We start from the raw sequence: 24,831 nt of genomic DNA, 5'->3' as shown, positions 1-24,831 counted from the left end.
GGGAGAGGGACTTGATCGGGGGAGGGGGAGGGAAATGGGAGGCGGTGGCAGCGAGGAGGCAGAAATCCTTAATAAATAAATAAATTAAAAAAAAATATTTTTAAAGGGGCTAAAGAGTTGGCTCAGTGGATAAGAGCATTTGCTATTCTTGCAAATGACCTGGTTTGATTCTCAGCACCCACATGGTAGCTCACATCTATCACTCCAGTTCCAGGAGAGCTGATGTCCTCCTCTTCTGACCTCCTCAGGCACTAAGTATGCACATGATATACAAACATAAATGAAGGCAAAACACTCATACACACAAAATAATGAAATAAATATTTTCAGAAAGAATTTAAAATTTATTAAATAACATTTATTTATTGTATGTGCGTTATAGTTCTGTGTACCATGGCATATGTGGAGGTCAGACAACTTGCAGGATCTAAAAGCTATCAGTGTGTACCAGGGATTGAACTCACCTAGGTCATAGGCTTGGCAACAAGCATCTTTACCCACTGAGCCATCTTGTTGGTTCACAGGTTCTTACCAAGTTTAACAATGAAAAGGTCCTTGGTTGCTTCTTGGTTTTAATATCAAGACAAAAGCAAAAATTCAAAGCTTTCTGAAGAACCAGAGAAGCCTCTGCTCAGAAAGCAGTCTCCTGCTTAGTGGCTGAGGCCCTGGAGGACCCTAGTCAGACCCTGGCATTGTCCTCACACTACTCCTGCGCCTAGGTAAAACTGCATGGCATCTGCATGGGACACAGTCCTCCTGTGTCCTGTTAATGATCTCTAGATGACTTAGAGTGACTACTGCACACAGATGCCATGCGATCACCTGTCAACGTGTTGCTTAGTGAATATGCAGAGAAGATAAAACTCAGCTGCTGAGACTGTGTGATCCCAAAACTAAGGAGCGACACAAGAAAACCTTGTCTCAAAAACTGGGACAGCTCAAGTGAGTGCTTGCCACGTGAAAGGGAAGACTGGAGCTCCATTCTCAGAATCCATGTGAAAAGCCAGGAAGAATGGTGTGCAGAGACAGGAGTATCCCTTGGGTTTGTTGAATGCTAATTGGTGAGTTATAGGTCAGTGAGAAGTTTATCTCAAAAACAATTAAGTATGTGGCTTTAATACCAACACTTAGAAGGCAGAGGCAGGTGGATCTCTGTAAATTCAAGGCCAACCTGGTCTACATAGCAAATTCTAGGCCAGCCTGGATTACATAGTAAGACCCTGTCTCAAAATAAAATAAAATAAAATAAAATAAAATAAAATAAAATAAAATGAAATAAAATGCCAGGTGACACTCATGCTTATCTGAAAGAAACTCCGTCTTGAAAAACAAAAAAGACAATCAAAATATAAACAGCTCCTAAGGAAAGAGACCCAAGGTTGTCCCCTGGTCTACACATGGGTACATACATGAGCAAGCACACATATATAAATACAAACTAAAATTTAAAATATAAAAAGCACATACATGTTTAGGATACATATGATGCCCCCTCCATTTTTTCCCCATTTCCAAAGATGTAACGCAAGGCCTCAAGTAGGCTAGGCAAGCACTCTACCACTGAGCCATACCCTAATCTGGGAATAAACTTAATACCACTGAACTATGGTGATAATAGCAATGCAAGGCCTGTAATCTAAGCACACAGGATCATAATGGGCTTTTGTTTTCTGAAACAAGTTCTCATACTGACCAGGTTGGCCTTGAACTTAACAGACAGCCAGTCTGTTCCAGTACCCATATGACCTTCAATTTGGGATGTTCCTGCCTTTTCCTCTAAAGCTCTGGGTTCACAGGGACGGAGCACTACCCTGGAGTCTCTGCACACTAATCCCCACTTTTACTGTCACACCATCCCGCCGCACTCAGACTCTGCAGCCCTAAACCTCAGAATCCACTTACTCCCCAGGATGAGGGGGCTGTGGACTGGACGCATGACTCTGCCTGGCTTTCTGTTCCATTCTGGCCTCGATCTCCCTCTTCTTCTGAGCGATGAGCTCTTCCTGGTGGAGGATGTTCATATTCATCTTTCCAGACTTGGGCTGTGCCATCCCGAACCAACGATTAGCCTTTCCTGGGGAGAGAAAAGACAGGGATCAGAAAACACTTTTGCTCCATTGTCTAACAGCAATGATGGACCAGACAACTACAAATGCTCAGGGGACTCAAATGGTCACTTGTTCATTTCTTCAACAAACGCTTACAGAATAATCTGCCATGTATATAGCATTGTGCTAGGCTCTAAACAGAAGTGATGAGGACTCTGACTTTGAAGGCAAGAGACATAACATGAAAAGTTAGCTGGAAGGTTGGTAGCAGGCTGAGGAAGAAGGCCAGCCTCATCTACACAGTAAAACCCTGCTGCAATGCTGAAAACATAGCTCAGTTTGTGGACTGTGTGCTCAGGATGAATGCCTGGGTGAATGGTATATATCTATAACCTCAGCACTCAGGAGGTTAAGGCAAGAAGATTGGGGCTGGAAAATTAAGAGCACTGACTGTTCTTCCAGAGGACCCAGGTTTAATTCCAGGACCCACATGTAGGCTCACAAACATTAGTAACTCCAGTTCCAGGGGATCTGACTCTACTCTGAAAAGAAAAAAAGGAGGATATAGATAAAAAGGCAGACTACTGAATCTACTTAAAAAAAAGCTACCAGTTTTAAATGTTTTATATTGTATTGGACTTTTGTATAACATATACAAATTTTGTATATTGAGATTAATTTTGTTAAAACATACTGCATATACATTTTTACTATACAACACATTTAACAATGTAATGCAAATTTCTAGTCCTTGAAAGTTATCATTACCAACTGTTTAGGATAATAAAGAAATACAGGCTAGTAATTAGTCACCTATTATTATATCCTTCTGGAGTCTTTGATGGAGTTGAAGAATGGTTACTTATAGTTTTCCTTAGTTATAAATATTCTAACTATAATTCTTACTTGATAACTGTTTTGTTATATGTAATCTTACTATGTTAAAATGAAAGCCTTTCTTTTTTGTTTTAACAGAAAAAGGGGAAATGATGGGGGAGAGTCTTCTGTTTTGTGTTAATTTCATTGGTTAAGTAGAGACTGCCTTGGCCCTTTAATAGTACATAAAATTAGGTAGGCGGAGTAAACAGAACAGAATGCTGGGAGAAAGAAGCTGAGTCAAGGAGTCGCCATGATTCTCACTCCCAACACAGCCGCAGGTTAAGATCTTCCCTGGTAAGCCACCTCGTGGACTACACAGATTATTAGAAATGGGTTAGGTCAATATGTAAGAGCTAGCCAATAAGAGGCTGGAACTAATGGGCCAGGCAGTGTTTAAAAGAATACAGTTTCCGTGTAATTATTTCGGGGCATAAGCTAGCCATGTGGGCGGCTGGGTGGCGGGACACAGCCCCGCCCTCCTCACTACAACAGTTATAGCCTCCTTTTTTATTTTAGATAAAAAATGGGAAATATAGTGATATTTTATTTATGTTTTAATAAGTAAAGACTGGCTAAAGATCAGGAGGGCAAAGCTAAGCCACTAGAGGTTAGGCAGTGGTAGCACACACCTTTAATCCCAGAATTTGGGAAAGGTGCAGATGGATCTCTGTGAGTTCAAGGTCACCCTGGGTTACACAAGATCATTGCTGAAAACAAATCCAAGCAGTATAGGCTCATGCCTTTAATCCCAGTACTAGAGTAAATATAAAATAAGAGAGAGAGGTTTAGCCTGTGGCCCCCCAGCCTTGGTAGAGGTAAAATTTCTCTAGTGGTTTGGCTGCTTTGCTTTTCTGATCTTCAGGTTGAATGCTAGTATCTGTCTCTGGGTTTTTATTATTCGTGCTACACCTGATACCCTATCTTCCACATTGAGACACAGGTTCTTTTTTTTTTTTTTTAAGATTTATTATTTATACATTGTTCTATGTGCATTCATGCCTGCACACAAGAGAAGGCATTAGATCTCATTATAGATGGTTGTCAGCCACCATGTGGCTGCTGGGAATTAAACTCAGGACCTCTGAAAGAACAGGCAGTGCTCTTAACCTCTGAGCCATCTCTCTAGCCCAAGACATAGGCTCTTGATGCTCAAAGCTATGCATTCCAGGCTAGGTCCTTTGTAAGCTTCCAGGAAACATCTTGGCTTTGCCTCCTATCTCTTCTGGTAATAGGAGCATAAGGATTACAAACTGTGTTATAAGGCAGCCATGAATTCTGGACATCAAGTTCAGGTCCTCATGCTTGTATAGTAAGGACTTTATCTAGTGATCCATTTCTTCAGCCCTCCACAGGTAGTTTATTTGAATTTATTTAGTTCTCATATAGTTCAGATTTATCTCAAACTCACTGTACAGCCAAGAATAATGTTGAACTTCCTATCTGTACCTCAAAAGCAATGGTCTGAGGTCAGGCTTCAAACCTGTAGCTGTTTAGTGACAGAGTGGTTCAATTCAACCTTTTGGGATGGAGTATCTATTCCATTTTGCTCCCTGCAAATCATACTCTTTTTTTTTTTTTTTTTTTTGGTTTTTTCGAGACAGGGTTTCTCTGTGGCTTTGGAGCCTGTCCTGGAACTAGTTCTGTAGACCAGGCTGGTCTCGAACTCACAGAGATCCGCCTGCCTCTGCTTCCCGAGTGCTGGGATTAAAGGCGTGCACCACCACTGCCCGGCAGTGCTTGCAAATCACACTCTTAAGTGATAAACATCTCTAAATCCTCCTCTATCTCTGTGATTTCAAGGCCAGCCTGGTCTACAGAGTGAATTCCAGGATAGGCTTCAAAGCTACACGGAGAAACCTGTCTCGGAAAAACCAAAACCAAACAAACAAACAAACAAACAAAAAACAGTGGTTCTCGATCTGTGGATCGCGAGCCTTTTGGGGGTCAAATAACCCTTTTACAGGGGTCGCATATCAAGTATTTGCATTTTGATTCATAACAGTAGCAAAATTACAGTTATGAAGTAACAACAAAATAATTTTATGGTGGGGAGCCACCACAATATGAAAACTATATTAAAGGGTCACAGCTTTAGTGTTCTGATTACAAGTGTGGGTTATCTCATCAGCCAACTTTGTTTTTTTTTTTTTTTTTTGGTTTTTTTTTTTTTTTTTGGTTTTTCGAAACAGGGTTTGTAGACTAGGCTGGCCTTGAACTCACAGAGATCCGCCTGCCTCTGCCTCCCAAGTGCTAGGATTAAAGGCGTGCACCACCACTGCCCGGCAGTGCTTTTTTTTCAATAATTTATTTATTATGTATAGAGTTCTGCCTGCATATGTGCCTGTATGCCAGAAGAGGGCACCAGATCTCTTTAGAGATGGTTGCTGGGAATTGAATTCAAGACCTCTGGAAAAACAGTCAGTGCTCTTAACTGCTTCCAGCCCTGGTTTTAATGACTTTGGGGACAGGATGATTATTCTGACATACAGAAAGTGCACAGAAAGAAAGATGACCAAGACAAATTGCTGGGTTCAAGCAAAGATGACAGTACCAAATGTGGTACTGTACCGCAGCCATCCAAAGTCAGGAGGTGCATGCTTTCCCGACAAGCAGGGGCTTAGTGAGACTTTGCTTCATTGAACCGGTAGCACAGCCTTTATATCCCAGCACTGGGGAGGTAGAAGCAGACACATCTATGTGAGTTCAAGGCCAGCCACAGCTATGTAACGAGATCTTGTCTCAAAACAAAAACAAAAACAGCATTGCAGTCCAAACGTTTCCAGGGAAATTCTATTTTCCTAATTAAAAAAATTATTTTGAGTTCAAGGCCAGCCTGGTACCTAATTATGAAAGATTGCGAGTCAACACATGTGTGCCAGGAATCAGACTTAGGTCCTCTGCAAGAACAACAACACTTTTTTGGTTTTTCGACAGGGTTTCTCTGTGTCACAGTCCTAGCGGTCCTGGATCTACCTCTGGTAGACCAGGCTGGCCTCGAACTCACAGAGATCTGCCTGCCTCTTTCTTGTATAGACCTGGCTGTTCCTCAATTCCGAGGTCCACCTGCCTCTTCAGATTTTGGGATTAAAGGTGTACACCACTGCTTCTGTCTCTACCTAATATTTTGGGACAGAGGAGCTCACAGAACCTTGAGCACTCTGTTTCAACGAGGACTCTGCCGCCAAGCCCCAGGAGCCCACAGTGCTGTAGTTCCATCTAGATTTTACACTAGTGCTGGAGACGGGAAGCTTGGTTCTCATAACCCGGAGCAAGCACTTTAACCACTGAGATGTCTCGACAGCCCTTCAGTTGCACATGTTGAAAGCAAAGCTGACTCCCAGGCACTATCACAGCTGGCTTCCCTGGTTATCTCCATTTCTTTACGGCAATCCCAGTCCACTCCTCTGAGGGGAAACCTCTGCCGTCCTATAGATAACATTTCAAACACCTGTGCTCAAGAGAGGCCTTTCATGGACTTGGAGAGACGGCTCAGTGGTTAAGAGTGCAGGCTGCTTCTGTAGGAGCCTCAAGTTGAGATGCCAACAAACATCCAGGTTCCGGGGGATCCGAAATCCTCTCTAGTCTCCGTGGGAACCCACGCGCGTACTCTCACGCAAGACATAAATAAATACAAATAAGTAAATAAATAAAACTTAGAGCCTTCCCTGGCCTTCAGTGTATTAGCAACATCCAAGCCAGACCTCGTCACAAGAATTAGTTCTTTGTGAAATCTGCTCCCCGGAGCTTGGCACACAGGACTTGTGGGAGCAGACGGGGAAGGGCCACTGCATCCTGTCCTAGAGGCATATGCTAGCCCCGTGGCCAAGTGGGCTTCCATAGCGTGCGAGACCGTGCCCTCCCTGGCTGCCCCGCTGCAATTCTGAAACGCAGATTTTTCTTTTTCCACAAAGGGAAGCTGCCACCTGAAGGGGCAGCAAGGCTGTCCTCGGCTGGCCGCTATGGATGGCACCGGCCCGAGAGCAGGCATTGGGAAGGCCCGCGCGGGGCCACCCGGCGCCTAGGCCTCTGGGGAAGACACGGGATTCTCCTCAGCCCCGGGTGAGCGGCCAGCAAGCCGAGTCTGGGGTCTCGGGCGACGAAAGGGGTGCACACGCCGTTACCGCAGGTGGCCGAGGGGCTGAGGCAAAGAGTCCGCGTGTCAGGCCTGCGACAGAAAAGGGGGTGAAGAGGGGAACGTGCAGCCGCGGGAAACCCGGGGCCGGAGAGAAGGCGGGGGCTGTTACCTGCAACATCCCGGTTGTCCATCTTGAGACTCATCCAATCCCACAATGCTCCGGCGCCACCTGAGAGGAGGGAGACTCAGTTATAGTGCGCTTGGTCTGATGGGAAATGTAGTCTTCTTCCGTCGACACGTCCAACCCCTTCTAGGACACCAAGAATCTTCTCCACAAAAACTCCGGCGTCGATTCAGGAAGGTGTGTCACTCTCGGTCCCGAGGATGCAGAGGCGTCGTCCTCTCCTCAGACTCTCCCTCAGTCGCAGCCACTGCGAATAGACACTGTAAATCCCAGAATACCTTGCGCAGAAGTTCTCGCGAGAACCGCGAGGAGAGCCAGGCCCCGCCCCTTGAGATGCTTCCGCCTCTCTGTGGAGGCGGCTTGTTGTTGTGCAGGCCAAGATGGCGGCACAGGCGGCAGCGGCGGCGCAGGCGGCGGCGGCCGCGCAGGTGGCCGCGGCTCAAGCAGCGCAGGCCGAGGCAGCCGAGTCGTGGTATTTGGCTCTCCTGGGGTTCGCCGAGCATTTCCGCACGTCCAGCCCGCCCAAGATCCGCCTGTGCGTTCACTGCCTGCAGGCCGTGTTTCCGTTCAAGCCGCCTCAGCGGATCGAGGCCCGTACGCATCTGCAGCTCGGCTCGGTGCTTTACCACCACACGAAGAATAGCGAGCAGGCGCGCAGCCACTTGGAGAAGGCGGTGAGCGTGCGGGCCGGCGGGCGGGCCGGGGGCGCGGGGGCGCCCTCTCCGCCTCCACCGGGTTTAGGGCTCCCGGAGGCCTCGCCCTCACCTGTGCTGACAGACAGGACTCCGTCACGCCCTCTCGGCGGGGACCGGGGGAAGTTGTGCCTTAGCAAGGACGGGGTTCCCGCGTCGGGGATCTCGTTTGGATGGCAGTGGGATCGTTGGCCAGAGCGTCAGCCTGGAAGCTCCTTTCTGGTCCCTCAGCTGCCTGGGTCTCCAGTCTGTCCTTTGTGCCAAGGCTACTGGGGAAGTTGAGACCTGTCCTGTGAGGAAGCAAAGGATGTAGATCGCGGAGTCAGTTGCTCCACCGGGGTCTGGAGGTCGGTCCCGTCGTTGGTGCCGCCTTCTCCCGACACGTAGTGCTCTGTCTTTGAAGGAGCCCCACTCACCTCCAGCTTGTCTTGTGACAACTTGGTGCTTCACAGAATTGGAAGAGATAGCTGTCATTCCTCTCCTCAATATACTCCGTGGCTGTAGACATGTTTCTTCTCATAGAAACCGTCCCTTTCCCACCTCCGCCTCCTTTCTGCCGTTCACCTATCTCCGTTCTGATTGAAGGAGCTCCTTGGGTCATCTCGGGTCTTTAAATGTGATGATCCGCAGTCTGACTAAGTCAGACTAAGGAAATTGCCTTCAGGAGGGGCTCAGAATCCTTGTTTCCCAGGCTGTACACTTCTAATCCTGACAGCTAACTTCCTTTTTTTCCAGCGTGAAACAATACAGTGAGATGATGTGGTTTAGCAAAGATCACCCCGTGAGGTTTTGTTTTTGTTTATGGGGGCTGGGTCTTACCATGTACCATAGAATGGCCTCAGAATTCCCAGCAATCAGGTACTGAGATTCCAGGTATAGTTGCTCATGCTTAGAATGCAAGCACTCACCGTAGAGGCAGGAGGATGATCAGCACAAGGCTAGCCTGGGCTACAGTAGCAAGACTGCCTCAAAGAAAAAAAGTAGGTCTGGCTGGAAGACTCAGTGGTTAAAGGCTTTTGCAGCACAAGCCTAATAACTTGAATTCAATCCTTAGAACCCACGTTAGAAGGTGAGAACTGACTCCCAAACGTTGTCTTCTGACTTCAACATGTGCCTGTACTCATACACACACACACAAATAATAAAATTAATTTTAAAAATAAAATGCACTGGGTGTGGTGGTGGAACCTCTAATCCTAGCACTTAGGAGACAGGTACACAAAATCTGAGTGCTGCAGAACATCCAGGGCTACATAGAAGACTCTGATGATGAAGGAAGGAAACAAAACCTGGAGCCGGGCAGGGGTGGCGCACATCTTTAATCCCAGCACTTGGGGAGGCAGAGGCAGGCGGATCTCTGTGAACTCAAGATCAACCTGGTCTACAAGAGTGAGTTCCAGGACAACCAAGGCTATTTCACAAAGAAACCCTGTCTCGAAAATATCAAAAAAAGAAAGAAAGAAAGAAAGAAAGAAAGATCTGGGCTCAAATTAAATTTGTGAATATCTTAAAGATTTAATTATTAATTATGTGTGTGAGTATATGTATATAAATGTTGTGCCCACTGAGGTCAGAGGCCTTGAGTCCGAGTCAGAGTCGTATGTGAGCTGCCTAGTGGAGGTCTTGGGAAGAGAACTTGGGTCCTGTGCAGAGCATTGTGTGCTGTTAACTACTGAGCCATCTCTCTAGCTCCTTCAGTTTAATGATCACCAGTTCCCATACTAGACCAAGATAGTGATTATTGCGTTAGTGAAGTTTTTTGTTTTGTTTTTATTTTTCTTTTGTTTTGCGCCGGGCGATGGTGGCGCACGCCTTTAATCCCAGCTCTCGGGAGCGGGAGGCAGAGGCAGGCGGATCTCTGTGAGTTCGAGACCAGCCTGGTCTACAGAGCTAGTGCCAGGACAGGCTCCAAAGCCACAGAGAAACCCTGTCTCGAAAAACCAAAAAAAAAAAAAAAAAAAAAATTGGTCTTTTGTTTTGCGTTTTCTTTTATTCATCAAGGAGCTTCTTGTTCCCCTTGACATTGAGTGTCAAGCCTGTTTTGGACTCTGGGTATTAGCTAACTGAAACAGTGACTACCTATGTAAGCTTTTTCTTTAGTGAGACTAACAGTCAGTAAACCTGATAGTATGAGAGCTGTGAACTGGACCACAGGAAGTATAGAGTTGATGTCGGCCCGTTGGGTCAGTGGGCATGCAGGTATCTCTTATTTGGATGAGAGTGACATTTGAATGGTGCGAGCCAGTGAACCCACTCCGAGATTCAGGTCAATAACAAGGAATGCATGTGGCCAGCAGTGGATTGGAGAGGCCAGGGCAGTAGTGAGTGAGGTGATCCTGCCAAGGGCCAGGCTTTAGTGTAGGTGCAGGCTGGAGACTGCCAGGATCTGGCTGCTTTTCTTTCTTGTTCAGAGCAGCTAATCCCACCACCTCTCTCCCTCCCTTTTTTTCCTTGGGTGTCAGTGTAGCCTGTATTTCATCCACTCAGCCTGTGCCATCATGCCTGCAGTTGCTCTCTTTTAGCTCTTGGCTTTGAGAGTAGTAACTGAAACCTGACTCCTGAGGGGTCTCCCACAGAATCATATGGTGCCCTTCATAGGTCATCCCAGCTCAGTACCTGGAAGTCCTGTTAATCTCAACTACTCCTCCATTCAAAGTTTGAGTGAGTTTCATTTAAAGTGGCATGTATAACTCCCTTTCTCCCCCTTGGGAGTGACCCATGGACCCTGTCTGTAAGCCACTCTGCTCCTAAACTCTATCACCAGCCCCTTCATTTATTCTCACTGCACTTTCCCCAAAGCACAGCTATGAGCTTCACTCTCTCCTCTCTTGGACCCACTCGGTAAGAATACTAGCATGAATCACACACAGACCATAGTCACTTAGAGCCACTTAGAGCCCTGAAATTGGGATTCAGTGAGCCCAGGAATTCCAAGTTAACCTGAGCCACACAACAAGGTGCCCTTTTCTTTAAAAAACTAAAAGTGTAATTAGGTTCTTTTAGAAACCACACTTGGCTTTGGTTCTTAGGTTTGAAATTGTACATTCTGTTCCCTCCTTCCCTTGCTGACCTTTGTCAGCATGGTCACGCTGTAGCTAGTCCCACCTGTTGACCCTCTCCTGTAAGTACCCTTTAGCGGATATTTCAGGTTTCAAGTACAGTACTGCAGTGCTGCATTCAGCAGCTCATAAATAGGTGCCTGATGTCTAGTCAGTCACCTATCAGTGAAGTGGATAGTACAGCAACAAGATACAGTAAGTTCGGAATAAGGTATTTTGAGAAAGAGACCATGTTTTGTCGTGATTTAATTGGGTATGTGGGAAAATTGAGGTGGAGTGTTAGTCTTTTGTTTGTTTGTTTTTATGGCACTGATGTTTTGCCTGCATGTATATCTGTGTGAGGGTAGCAGATCCTAGAACTAGAATTATAGGCAGTTGTGAACTGGGAATTGAACCCCAGGTCCCCTGGAAGAGCAACCAGTGCTTTTAACTGCTGAACCATCTCTTCAACCCCAGGAGTGTTAGTCTTACCCTGACTTCCCAGTACCACTTGGGATTTTGGGAAATCCTGTAAATAAGAGAAGGGCAAAAATTTCACCCTATCTCTCTCTCTCTTTCTTTGTCTCTGTCTCTGTCTGTGTGTGTGTGTGTGTGTGTGTGTGTGTGTGTGTGTCAGAGAGACAGAGAGAGAATAGGGGTATGAAGCCATCCTTTTTAGAGTATTTGTGGGATCTTGACATGTGGGGATTCTCATTGCTCTGAAACGCTCCAGCCGGCTATGATGGTCTGAGCTCTCATCTGCACAGTATTTGCCTGCCTTGCTGCAGAGCTTGGAAAGCTGCTGCTGCAGGCATTGTGAGCTGCATCCTGTCAGACAGAGCCTGCCGTTTCTGTGCGAATTTGGTCTTGTCTTCAAAGCCAAAATGTGACTTCGTCCTCATTTTCACACCCATCCTTCAAGCAGACAGCCTCATTTCAGTGGTCTGTCCATCTGCCATAGCACTGAAAGATTATGGGTGGTATCAAGGCATTTTCTCCTTAATTTTTTTTTTAAGATTCATTTATTATTCCGGGTGATGGTGGCACATGCCTTTAGTCTCAACACTTTGGAGGCAGAGGCAGGCGGGTCTCTGTGAGTTTGAGGCCAGACCTATAAGTTACAGGACAGCCAGAGCTATAGAGATTTATTTATTATATATACGGTATTTTGCCTGCATGTATACCTGCACACCAAAAGAGGACACCAGATCTCATTACAGATGGTTGTGAGCCACCATGTTGTTGCTGGGAATTGAACTCAGACCTATAAAAGAGCAACCAGTGCTCTTAACCTCTAAGCCATTTCTCTAGCTTCTCTCCTTCAGTTTTGAGACAGGAATGAAAACTGAACCTGGAGCTAACCAGTTGGGTAGACTGACTATCAATAAGCCCAGATATCCTCTTGTCTCTGCTTCCCAGAGCTGGAATTCCAGGCTTGCAGCTCAGCACCTTGTTTATGTGGGTGCTGGCTGTCAAAACTCGGGGAGTACTTGCTGAATGAGCATCTTCAACCTTCTTTATTTAATTTGTAGTGCTGTGGATTGAACCTAGGTTCTTGTTGCACACTTGATATGCATCCTACTGTGTGCATTCTACTTCTAACTCTGCGACCTCAAAGTTTGTTCTTTTGATCTCATGATCCCTTTTGTCTCTGGACCTGCAGTGGGCAACGCCATTCTTAGGTGCTCCCCGTTTGGAAGCTGCAGAGAAGAGAGGAACTGTTGCTTTTTGCATCTACAGTTAGTCTTTGGCCTGGTTGAGGACACCCTGCTGATGACTGGCTTTCTGTGGGTTGCTTTGTTAGGTGGAGTTGGCCAAGATGGTCTCAATCACCCAGGCTTGAGTGACCTTCCTGGGCTTCCATATTGGGCTGTAGGTTTGTGCTGCACCTGCCCCAGCTACTCTATGATAATGGCTTTGCTCATCTGACCTGAAAAACAACTCTAGTTCCACTGGTCAGGCACTGTTACTCGCCGGTTGGCCTGGGAGTTTCTTCCCTCTCTCTTGATGCCTGAGCAGCTCTTTCTCTCCTGGGTTTTGATCATACTAGAGTACATGCTGTATAGGCCTGGGATAGAAACCCATGCCCACGCCTCAGCTATCATGCAGAGCGGCTCCATGGACAACAACCTGTGCTTCTTCCTGTTTTCTTTTCTGCTCTCTCCTCTCTCTCACTCTCTTTGTCCCCTCTGACTTAAGGAACTAAAGTCAGCATCGCCTTTCATTCTGATTCCTCCTGCTTGCCTCCTCCACGTCATCTTCAAAGTACTGTTTTTAGTGTTTGACCTCCTTATTTCCTTTTTCACATTGTTAAGTGTGTGCATGTGTGTACACAGAGCATGTGTGCAGCTCAGAGGACAACTTGTGGAAGTCTGCTCTCTCAGGTGCTAGGTTTGGTGGCAAGAACCTTTACCCAGTGAGCCATCTTGTCCACCCCTCTACTGATTTCTTTATGCCCACCCTCAGGTGTTGGCTGGAAGCAGTTCCAGAGCTTTAGCTGCCCATAGCAAGACATTAGGGAAGCTTGCTGTTTCCAGTCATGATTGTAGCAATCAATAGCTACTCAAGTTGATCCGAGTTTTTTTTGTTTTGTTTTATTATTATTATTTTGTTACTTTGTTTTCTATGGATAAGAAGCCTGTCAGCTGGGTGTGCTGCCTCATCCATATACTCCCTGTACTTTTGAGGCTGAGGCAGAAAATGCTATTAATTCAAGGCTGACATGATCTTGCCTCAAAAACCAAAAAACATGAGACTGAGTAAATGCTCACTGGCTTAAAACTGTTGCTGTTGAAGAGTGAGATCCTGAGTGCAGATCTCAGTCTCCATATAAAAGAGCTGACATGTGCACATAACCCCACTGGGAACCACAGTGCTGTGGCTGCTGAGGGGCCTAGGGCTTGCTGGCTGCTAGCGCCTACCTTCCTTCTGTCTCAAGGGAATAAGGGAGAAAGGGGAAGAGCATGATTGAAAAGAACTGACCTTTACATTCATGGGCTATTGAATACACACACACACGCATACATGTAAAGAAATCATATAAATAAGTAAGCTTTTATTAAAAAAAAATAATTTGAGCAGGTACTTCCTCCCTACTGGGTCAGATTTCACACCCAAGGGTGGACTCCCAGCCACTGCTGCATGTGTGGCACTAAACAGCCAGCCTTGCCACCCCTGCTAGTCCAGGTCTTGGTTCCTTTCTTACTTCCCCTTTCCTGCAGAGCCCTGTGCTCACATCCTACTCCAGCCTTCAAAGCCCAGCATCAAGTGCCCCATCTTTTTTTTTGGGGGGGGGGTTTCGAGACAGGGTTTCCCTGTGGCTTTGGAGCCTGTCCTGGAACTAGCTCTGTAGACCAGGCTGGTCTCGAACTCACCTGCCTCTGCCTCCCGAGTGCTGGGATTAAAGGCCACCATCGCCCTGCTCAAGTGCCCCATCTTGTATGGCCTTTTGAGACAGTGGGATGTTCAAGGGCCCAGTCCACCTATCCACACCTGTCAGGCTCCTCTCAAATGTTAGTTATTTGGTAACTGTTTTTTGGACCCTAGATTGGCAGTTCAGTATTAGGTGTGTTCTTAGGAAGTCCCCGAAGATCCAAATGACTGTACACTGCATGGCACACTAGCTAGGAACCTGTTGCAACATGTAGCTTGAGACACAGTGGTTCCCTAAGTCAAAACTGGCCCTCCAAATACTTTTATTTATTTACTTATTTGTTTGGAAACAGGGTTTCACTGTTTAGCTTTGGCTAGCTGTCTAGACCAGTCTGGCCTCAAACTCATAAAGATCCACCTGTCTCTGCTTCTTGTGTTGAGATTAAAGGTGTGTACCACTATACCCAGCTAGTTATTTTTATGTGTGTTTTTTTGTCTCTGTGTACACACCTGAATGTAGGTGCCTGTGGAGACTAAAGGTGTTGAGAAGCTGGGATTGTGGGTGGTTGTGAGCCAACATGATGAGTCCTCTGGGAGAACAGTAACAATAGTAACCAGGGTTTTTTGTTGTTTGTTTTGTTTTGAAGATGTTTCAGTGTACCTTCTCAGGTTGACCAGCTGCTGTCCACACTGGCATTCCCTTCTGAGACTAGCTCTGCCCTCTTCAAGCCTATTTAATATGCTGCTTCCTCAGGAGGAACTTGTCCCCATACACCAACCCCCTCCCCTATTGTAACTCACTCTTGAGCAAACCTTTGCTGAATGTCCAAGCTTTCTGCCAGACCATCATCTCTGCTGACTTGTGGAATGTGGCCAAGATCACCCTGGGATCCCCTCCCTGGAGTATGTGGGAGCATTCGCTTCTTGTCTGATGTTAGAAGGATAAATCCCCTCTTTGTTAGGCATCTACCAAGTGTCCTGCAGCTTCCATTCCCACGATCAGATTATAGGGGAAGAAGCACACGCACCGCTTCCCCACACTTCTTGGGGATGATTGCCAGCCCCAGCATGAACCACATAGCCAGGCACCAAGCATTTGCCTCAAAATTAATTAATCCTTTTTCTTTCTCTTTCAGTGGTTGATATCACAGCAAGTATCCTTTTCTTGTTTGTGTGTGTTGGGGGGTGTGCCTTGCTAGGGGTGGAACCAAGGGCCTGGGGCTTGCTAAACAAGTGTGCTGCCATTGAGCAAGGCCCTGTACTGTGCTCTTGAGGGGGGATGTTCTGCTTGAATGAAAAGCCAGTGGTAAAAACTAGAAATCCCTCCCTTCCCTGGCGTACCATGTGCCCTCACTGCCCTGGAAGCTAGCCACCACTCTGGGTTGCAAGGTCTTCATTCTGCCCCAACGTGGCTCCTCTGCTTGCCCTATAATGTGGAGGAGGAGGACTTTGGCCCTTTTTAAAGAGAACTTTGCACCAGGCTATAGTGATGCACGCCTTTAATTCCAGGACTAGGGATGCAGAGGCAAGTGGATCTCTGTGAGTTCAAGGCCAGCCTGGTCTACACAGAGAAACCCTGTCTTCTAAAACAAAAATAAGATAAACAAAGAGATGTCTTTGCATTGTACTTCCTTAGCTGGCCTTCTCCAGATCCCACAGTTTGAAGATGTTAAATTTGAGGCAGCAAGCTTGTTGTCAGAGCTGTATTGTCAAGAGGTGAGAACATGTTAACTGGTTCTGAAAGCGAAGTCTCCCCATCTCCTGGGCGGGAGGTTATGGTTTCCAGTTGGGTAGAAATTCACATTGTGTTCAGCCCTCGGAGACCCTGGGAATTCACCCCATGATTGTTGCAAACACCAGAACCACAAGGTGCTCAGAGCCCTTCTGTGGAGTGCTGCAGCTTGTGTGTGGCTTGCTCATACTTTTATTCCTTTCTTTACTAATTCAGGGCTAGGGACAGAAACCAGTGAGTGTCTCACCTGTACTAGAAAGACACTGCCACTGAGCTCTGGTCCTGTGCCTCTCCCCTCCCAGTGTATACTGCCTACTGCAATAGAAGTGACTCAACACACTTGTCCAGTATTCTTAAAGGTGCAACTTTTCCTTGTATCTTTTTTTGTGGTCCAGGGGATACCAGGGCCTTAAGCCTGCTAAATAGATACCTTCTAACACCAAACTGCACCCCCACCCTTCAGATTTTGTTATTTATTTTTATTTTATGGGTATAAATACTTCGTGTATGTGAGTGTACCACATCCTTGCCAATTGTCCAGAGTTTAGAAGAGGATATGAGATCCCTGGACTGACAAATGGTTGTGAGCTGCCGTGTGAGTGCTGGGAACTGAACCCAAGCCAGAGCCATCTCTCTGCTTTTCCCAAATAGTTGTGTGTGTGGTTTTGGGTTTCATTTTGGGTTTGGTGTTTCTGTTGTTGGATTTTTTTTGTGGGGGTGTTTTGAGACAGGGTCCTAGTTTGTAGCCTTGGCTGGCATAGATGTGGCTGTGTAGAGCAGGCTGGCCTCAAACTCATAATGATTCACCTGCCTGCCTTCCAAGTGCTAGTATTAAAGGTGTGCACCACCAGGCCCAATACCAAATGTGTGTGTGTGTCTATGTGTGTATATGTGTAAGTTGTTTTTGAGACGCAGTCTCACTATGTACCTACCCCTAGCTGGCCTAGAATTTGCTGTGTAACATGAACTGGCTTCAGATCCATACTTCCTGCATTAGCTTCCTTAGTACTGAGATCCCAACCTAAGGTGCCTACCATACATGTCTGAATGAGAAGCTATTATATTTTATATTATATTCTAAACTTTTTGTTTGGTTTTCTTTTGGGGGGTTTTCTTTTTTTCTTTTTTTTTCTTTTTGAGGTTTGTTTTTATATTGTTATTTTCTTTTGGGGACAGGATCTCTCTACATAGCTCTGGCTGTCCTGGAACTTACTATGTAGACCAGGCTGGTTTTGAACTCACAGAGATCTCCCTCCCTAATACTGAGATTAAAGGCATGATCCACCATGCTTGTCTTTTATAGTCTAAATTTTTTTTTTTTTTTTGGACACAGTATCACACTGTAGCTTAGGCTGGCCTTGCTCTCACGGGTAGTCCTGCTTCAGATTCCCAAGCATTGATAAACAGGTGTAAAGCATCACACCTATCAAGATGTGATTTCAGAAGCATGTAGACTTTCCCCAAGCGGCAAGTACACTGTACTTGCATTCCCACCTCATCCCATCAAGTGGCAGCGGCTGCATCGGGGTCCCATGCATGTGACTGCCAGCTTGTCCTCCTTGAACTTGAAACCATTTCCTTTCAGAACTCGGTGGATGCAGCGAAGCCACTGCTGCGGAAAGCCATCCAGATCTCACAGCAGACGCCATACTGGCACTGCCGCCTCCTCTTCCAGCTCGCCGTGAGTACAGGAGCGAATGAGACCTTAGGGCATGAACTCAAGTACCAGTCACACAGGCTCCCCTTGGGTGCCTCCTGGCTGCCATATGGGGACAGGTTGTTCCACTCTGTCAGTCACCTTTTCTTCCCTCATCCTGTCTACACCTCTATCTCTGGGGCACCTGGATGACCCCTTGCTGGTGTTGTCTGCCCTTGACCTAGCCATCTGTCGTGTCTCCTGTCTCCTGTGATACAGCCCTATCCCCACATAGCCAAAGATACTGGACTTGAGAACCTTTCCCCAAGAGGTCCCCTTAGGTTCCCATGCTCACATTGTCTCTTTGCAGCCTCCCATGTACTGTTGCCAGCAGCTGAGGAAGTGGGCTGGGCAGCTACATGACACTATGTGCAAGGGAGCTGCGCTCTATACCAAGGAGCTGCATGTGCCTTTCCAGGGATTAGCTGTATTTGTCTCTCTTTCAGTTGTTCAGGCTTCCGATTTGAAGCATCCTTATTCCCCTGCTCCTGAAGGAGCCCTTCCTAGTAACCCACCTGGTATGCACTGGGTCTGCCTGAGAGCCCAGACTGCTGGTTCTGTGCAGTCTGAAATGACATCATGAGTCGTGTTTGCCCAACTGTTTTCCTAGCAGTTATCACTGATGGCTGTCTTGGTGCTTGAACTCCAAACCTGCACTGTAGTGACTGTGCTGATGTAGGAGGCTCAGCCAAACCTGGCCAAGTTCTGAGGATGGGCATTGACAGCCGTGGTCATTGCTTTTTCTCCTCTTTAGCAACTGCACACACTGGAGAAGGATCTGGTATCAGCCTGTGACCTCCTGGGCGTGGGGGCTGAGTATGCCCGAGTGGTGGGATCTGAATATACAAGGTAGGCTGAGCCCGTCCTTTTCCTCCTGCTCGGCTGTCCTGCTACTGACCCTAAACATGGCATCTTGGTGTGTGAAGGTGGTCTCTGGTGTTGTGAACCATATAATCAGTCTTAGCAAGTAGCCTATCAATTCATGAGACATGAATTGCTAGCAGGGAAGGCAGGGCCAGTATCTCATTGGTAGAGCTGGTACTGGCAGTTTCTCTCTGATATCTTTGAATCAGGCTGTCTGTCACTACTGTATTCCAGGATGAACCCCAACTACTTGTTTTAATTCTTCTGCCTCAGCCTCTCTTTGGGATGACAGATTTGCACTTGTACATGTAGTTTCCAAATCTCTTGAAATGGGGAGTTCTGGTAGGATTTGTCTAGGCTTTATTGTATAGGGTCTCCTTGACAGCCAGCTGTGATTCTGCATGCTGCACTTGTTGAAGAGTGAGGCAAAGTAAAGTGGGCTAGCATTGGTATGAGAAACCAACCTGCCCTGTTGTGGGAGTTCCTGTCCTCAGTTTCACCATGTATGTAGATCTACTTGGGAAAGTCCAAGGAGTAGGGGCTAGGACAGGTCTTAGGAACCCTATGACCTGTGGAGGAGGAGAGGAAAGAACATTGACCTTTCCAGTGTTATGAGTTTATGCCCTTAATCCAGAGAGGGACCTGGGCGGGGAGAGCACAACCCAGTTCACAGATGAGGTAGTGACAGCCCAAGCCAGTTCCTGTTTCATGCATCCTCTGTGTCACGCCCATATCTGCTGTGTTGAGCATTAAGGTGATTTGAGGGTGCCATCTTCTACTCTGCCCAGAACTTGGCCCTCTGACCTTTTGTAATGCTCACAGGTATGTCTGCATCATGTAAAATAATAGGTGCTGAAGGTGGAGGATCCAAAGAAGAAAGATCCCAAGTTGAAGACTGAGAAAGTAGAGGGGTGGATCATTGTTTAAGAGCATTCCAAACCCAGATTTACTCCTCAGCACCTACATTAGGAGAGTCACCGTTTCTTATAACTCCAGTTCCTAGTTATCTTATCTAACACACCCCTGTGGCCTCTTTGGATGCATTTGCACATGTAGGCACTCACACATAGACATAACAAAAGTAAATTTGTGTGTGTGTGTGTGTGTGTGTATTCTTTGTTTTTTGAGACAAAGTTTCTCTTATGTAGCTCCGACTGTCTTGGAATTCCATATATAGACCAGTACGGGCTTGAACTTAACAAAGATCCATCTACCTGTCTCTGCCTCTTAAGTGCTGGGATCAAAGGTGTGTTCCACCATGCCCAGTTGATTTTTTGTTCCTAAGTTCAAAGTTAAATTGGTAGTATGGTGACAGTGTAAGACCTTAAGTTCAATTCCCAGCATGTCAACCCCCAGAAAAAATATTCATGGTCATCCTCAGCTGCATATCAAGTTTGAGGCCAACCTGGCTTACATGAGAATAGCCTCATACCCTCCCCAAAATACCATAAATATAAATGAGAACAAAATGCAGCACACTAAAGGGTTATATTATTAAACACACCTCTCTGAGGGGCAGCCTTTTTGATCCCCAGACTTCCTGGTGTCCTTCAACCCTGATGTCTTGTCTCTTTTCCAGGGCACTATTCCTGCTCAGCAAGGGGATGGTAAGTCAAGACTGGTGGGTGCAGCTGTATGGCTTCAGGTAGTAGGTGTGCTATTGAGGAAGCCTGCTGTGGAGCCCCCTGTACAGTTCCTTTGTTGTATCTAGCTTTGTTTATTTGAGACAAGGTCTCTATGTATCCCTGGCTGTCCTAGAATTCTGTAAGTAGACCAGGCTGCTGGCCTCAACTCACAGATATCTGCCTGCCTCTGTCTCCCGAGTGCTGGGGTTAAAGGCAAGCGTTGCCATTCCTGACATTATTGCTCCCAGCTCTGCCGTCTGGGGGGAGGTTCCTAAGCTGTTGGACTGGTGACAGTGATATCCCGCTCACCATCCCTTCCAGTTGCTGCTGATGGAGCGCAAACTGCAAGAGGTGCACCCATTGCTCACACTGTGTGGGCAAATCGTGGAGAACTGGCAGGGCAACCCCATCCAGAAGGAGTCCCTGCGTGTCTTCTTCCTGGTGCTGCAGGTGACCCACTACCTGGATGCTGGGCAGGTGTGTTGTCTCTCAGACAAGGGAAGGGATTACTTATGATGTGGTCTCATTGTTGCATGTTGGTGAGTGCACTTACACAGATGCTCTAGCACGGGTACAGTTCAACCACCCAAAGGTATAGGGTACTCAGATGACAGAGTTTATTTTAGTGGTTCTGTTCTCATTTGAGTAAGAATGTGTGACCCCACATCCATTGAGTGCACACATAGTTGGGGGTCTCTAGGGGAGTCGTGTAGCAGGCTCCCCTTTCTCAGCTTACAGCAGCATTGTGAGGGTTAGTAGGAACCTTGGTGTGGCTTAATGGCTGCATTGAAAACCTGACACCTGTGTCTGTGATGGCATCAGCCTATGATGTATGGAAGCCACCTTGCCTGTCTTTTTTTTTTTTTTTTTTTTTTTTTTTTTTTTTTTTTTTTTTTTTTTTTTTTTTTTTTTGGTTTTTCGAGACAGGGTTTCTCTGTGGTTTTGGTTCCTGTCCTGGAACTAGCTCTTGTAGACCAGGCTGGTCTCGAACTCACAGAGATCCACCTGCCTCTGCCTCCCGAGTGCTGGGATTAAAGGCGTGCGCCATCACCGCCCAGCTCCACCTTGCCTGTCTTGGCCCTTGCCTGTTCCTATGGTTCCATTGACTGCACCCCCTCTTTGGTACTGGGCCAGTGTTGTGGGGACCAGGGAGGGCTCAGTGAGCTTATTGTTAGTAAGGGCTTTCCTGTGTTTCTGTTGGGCATAGCTTTTCATACAGCATGGGAAACATGGCAGATATGGGTTAGTTTTGACTGCTGAGAGCCACAGCTATCCTGAGAAGCTCAGGATGGCAGACAGGAGGGTTGGTAGAAGCTGCAATGCCCACAAGGCTTCTATCTGTGAGAAGCCAAGTGTAACCCAGCCAGGATCTGTGCTCCCTGCCAAAGAGTAGCCTGGACCTGGTAAGGTAGACTCATGGACAGGGAGGACCCATGCATGAGCTGGACAAGATTGCTAGGCCTCAAGGGATGTATTGCTGAAGCATGCGTGCCGCAGGTGAAGAGTGTCAAGCCATGCCTGAAACAGCTGCAGCAGTGCATCCAGACCATCTCCACGCTACACGACGATGAGATCCTGCCCAGCAACCCTGCTGACCTCTTCCACTGGCTGCCCAAGGAGCACATGTGTGTGCTTGTCTACCTGGTGAGTCCCACCACCCTGGGCCTGGGCTGGGAGAGGGCCCTATGACCACCGCCCGCTTTCCTTGCAGGTCACAGTGATGCATTCGATGCAGGCTGGCTACCTGGAGAAGGCTCAGAAATACACAGACAAGGCACTCATGCAGTTAGAAAAGCTCAAGAGTAAGTGCCACCTGTGTGGGGACCCCACACAATTCCATGTCCATACCCAGGGAGGCCAGGGTAACCCTTACCTACTTGCTCTGAAGTCTCCAGAGTCAGGGGGTTTTGTGCACACGCTTTACTTTATGCATCTCAGGTTGCACATGGCCTTAGTATTGCTCTAAACCACTTTGGTCCTGTGCCTTCCTCAGCACTGCTGAAGGGAGAAGTGAGCTGGGAACACCAGAGCCTGTAGAACTACTTCTCTTTCCCTTAAGCTAGATCTGGCATGGAATAGGCTCCTCTTCCTCTCCTTCCTAAGGAGAGCTGTGCAGAGCTGCCAAGAGCTGCCTAGGTTCCTCATAGGTTGGATCCTGGCCCAGGCATGCACAGTTCAAGACATCTTGAAGAATCCTTTCAGCAGGTTCTTGAGCTCTTAACTGGGGTAGCGGCTGTGCCGGCCTCTGTAGAGCTGACCTGTGTATGGCATAGTCCTCAGCCTAGAGTGTCCTTTGGTCCAGGGCAGGACCTGTACTTGCTAAGTCCCTGCTGTACCTGAGTACCACCCAGTGGGGATTTCTCAGCCTTGGGACACTTCACAGTGGCTTTATCTAGGTGGGAAGGGCCCTGTGGGGCCATGCCTACATGCTCATCCTTGCCTCCTGTCCCCAGTGCTGGACTGCAGCCCCATCCTGTCGTCCTTCCAAGTGATCCTGCTAGAGCATATCATCATGTGCCGGCTCGTCACAGGCCACAAGGCCACTGCACTACAGGAGGTAGCGAGCACAGAACAGGATGGTGGGAGCCGACATGGGTAGGGGCCTGTTTGTCAAGAGGGGAGGTTCACTTTAGCAGAGTGAACTGTATAATCTAATGTAAAGCCAGTGGCCTGGCTCCCTAAACTTGCATGCTCAGGGAACATTGTGATGTGACTGGGGTGCCCACCTTTCTGAGAACATTGGAAAGTCACTTTATAGCCAAAGTACTCAGTTGAAGCTGGGCAAGGAGAAAGGAGATCAGGGTCACCTTCCTCCCTGTGACAACTTCTCCTTCCAGGACTTTGACCCTAGTTTGGCAAGCATGTCTTCCAGCCTTGAGTCTATACTGGGCCCAGGGCAGGCAGTGACCTCCATTCTCTCCTCAGATTTCCCAGGTCTGCCAGCTGTGCCAACAGTCCCCCCGGCTCTTCTCCAACCATGCTGCCCAGTTACACACACTGCTGGTAAGTGTGCCCTGGGTGCTGGGCCCTGCTCTTGCCAGAATCCCGAGCCCAGAACATATCTAACAAAGAATGTAGGTGATCCACCCTGAAAGACTCCGGATGTCCCAGTAAATTCCCCTGTGACACTATTCAGTTAGAATCCAGATGTTCCTAGTGAGCTTCATTCTGTCAAGGGGAGGGACCTCCTTTACAATAGTATGAAGCTCATCCCAGAGGCCCAGGTAAACACTGTACTTGTCCAGGGTCACTCTTAAAACTGCCCTACATCTATCCCTGTCCTTGCAGGGCCTGTACTGTGTCTCTGTGAACTGCATGGACAATGCTGAAGCCCAATTCACCACAGCCCTGCGGGTAAGGCTGACTCCTGGAGCAGCAATATGTTAAATTGGGTACCCCTCAGTGAGGATGGAAACTACTTAGGTCTGCTGCTAGAGCCGTAGGCTTTGAGCCTACATTCTCTGTAGCCGGCCTGACACTGACCACGACAGTGACACGGTTCTTGTTGACATGGAAGCTGATGGGGTGAAGGTTCTTAGATACCCTGGACAGATAAGAGGGACGGACATATGTATCAGGGCCATAGGAACACTGAGTGGCCACTTTGACACCTAGTAAGTGCCAGAACACCCTCAGGCTGTGTCAGTTTATGGTCCTCCTGGGGTCACAATTGGTTCTGAAGTTATGTAGAGTCACATTGTATGCATGACCAGTGCCTTGGATGTGCCTTTATCCTACCTAAGTTCCTCAATAGGTGCTCAGGGATGGGTTTTACTTCAGAGAATGGGGCTCCCACACAAGGCACCTATACCCTTAGGCTGCTGACCTACATTTTTCCTAGAGTAGCCCGGATGCCTCTTGGGCCAGCTTACTTCCCAGTTCTGCCCACCTGACCCAGGACCAGGGAAGAATGTCCCTTATCTTGGCATCAATGTCCTTGCAGGAAATGGGGCCTACTGACCCATTCCCCCAGGAAGCCCCTAGTAGAGATTTTAATGAACAGGGTTCTGTTCTATGAGCAAGGTGGCTGACTGGGGCATCTCTCTGACTGGGATGGGGGTTCCTTTCCTTGGTGGGCTACATGTATGTGGGTGCTATGTGAAGAGCCACCTGGCTGCCACCTCCACTGGTTCTAGCCTCAGGTCCTTCTGCTGTACTATCAAGGTCCTTCTTCAATGCCAAGAGCCTCACATTCTTAGTGGTTGTCTTACTTCTCCATATGGCTTTGGCCTAGCAACACAGCGCTGAAATCATATGCTAAGGCCTTTTGGAGAATCCATGGGAGGGGATGAGCTAAGGCCGACGTGGACCTCACCCTCAAACTGAGGCTCTTCCTATTGCCCACAACTGACAGCCCAGTACTGCTTGCTGCAGCTCAGGCCAGGGAAGGGTACTCTGGGTTTTTGTGTGCCCGGCGTGCTGAAGGTCCTGTACATCACTGGACGTGCTCACTACAGGAATCTGGACTGCTTAGAATTCCATATTCTTTCTCCCTTCAGTCCCACACTGGAGATCAAACCCAGGATTTCACACATCCCAGGCAAGTGCTAGACTGCTGAACTGCAGCCCCTGCTCATAGTTTTTAAGAGGATATCTCAGAGGGCTGGAGAGATGGCTCAGAGGTTA

The 24,831-nt window shown here is 47.4% G+C and overlaps 2 protein-coding genes across 4 annotated transcripts in view; one reads left to right on the top strand and one right to left on the bottom strand.

The window, feature by feature from the left end:
- Sugp1 (SURP and G-patch domain containing 1) overlaps positions 1-7,272 on the bottom strand; it is a 32,110-nt gene extending 24,838 nt beyond the window's left edge. Inside the window, exons 1-2 of the mRNA XM_005370524.2 lie at positions 7,172-7,272; positions 1,903-2,074 (exon numbers count right to left, since the gene is read on the bottom strand). Coding sequence (XP_005370581.1) covers positions 1,903-2,074; positions 7,172-7,205 — 206 coding nt within the window. The 5' untranslated portion in view covers positions 7,206-7,272. The remainder of the gene's footprint in view (positions 1-1,902; positions 2,075-7,171) is intronic.
- A 159-nt stretch (positions 7,273-7,431) lies between these two features.
- Mau2 (MAU2 sister chromatid cohesion factor) overlaps positions 7,432-24,831 on the top strand; it is a 23,893-nt gene continuing 6,493 nt past the window's right edge. For all 3 annotated transcript variants that reach the window (XM_005370520.2, XM_026777701.1, XM_005370521.3), the window contains exons 1-12: positions 7,432-7,860; positions 15,425-15,442; positions 15,939-16,004; positions 17,606-17,701; positions 18,471-18,565; positions 20,160-20,187; positions 20,527-20,682; positions 21,703-21,849; positions 21,917-22,007; positions 22,659-22,762; positions 23,131-23,208; positions 23,494-23,559. In XM_005370520.2, the coding sequence (XP_005370577.1) occupies positions 7,567-7,860; positions 15,425-15,442; positions 15,939-16,004; positions 17,606-17,701; positions 18,471-18,565; positions 20,160-20,187; positions 20,527-20,682; positions 21,703-21,849; positions 21,917-22,007; positions 22,659-22,762; positions 23,131-23,208; positions 23,494-23,559 (1,239 nt within the window). In that variant the 5' untranslated portion in view covers positions 7,432-7,566. The remainder of the gene's footprint in view (positions 7,861-15,424; positions 15,443-15,938; positions 16,005-17,605; positions 17,702-18,470; positions 18,566-20,159; positions 20,188-20,526; positions 20,683-21,702; positions 21,850-21,916; positions 22,008-22,658; positions 22,763-23,130; positions 23,209-23,493; positions 23,560-24,831) is intronic.

Source organism: Microtus ochrogaster, unplaced genomic scaffold (assembly GCF_000317375.1).
Source record: "Microtus ochrogaster isolate Prairie Vole_2 unplaced genomic scaffold, MicOch1.0 UNK81, whole genome shotgun sequence".
Classification (NCBI taxonomy): Eukaryota; Metazoa; Chordata; class Mammalia; order Rodentia; family Cricetidae; genus Microtus; species Microtus ochrogaster.
The sequence above is the reverse complement of the archived record's forward strand: the minus strand, read 5'-3'. Positions and strand labels throughout refer to the sequence as shown.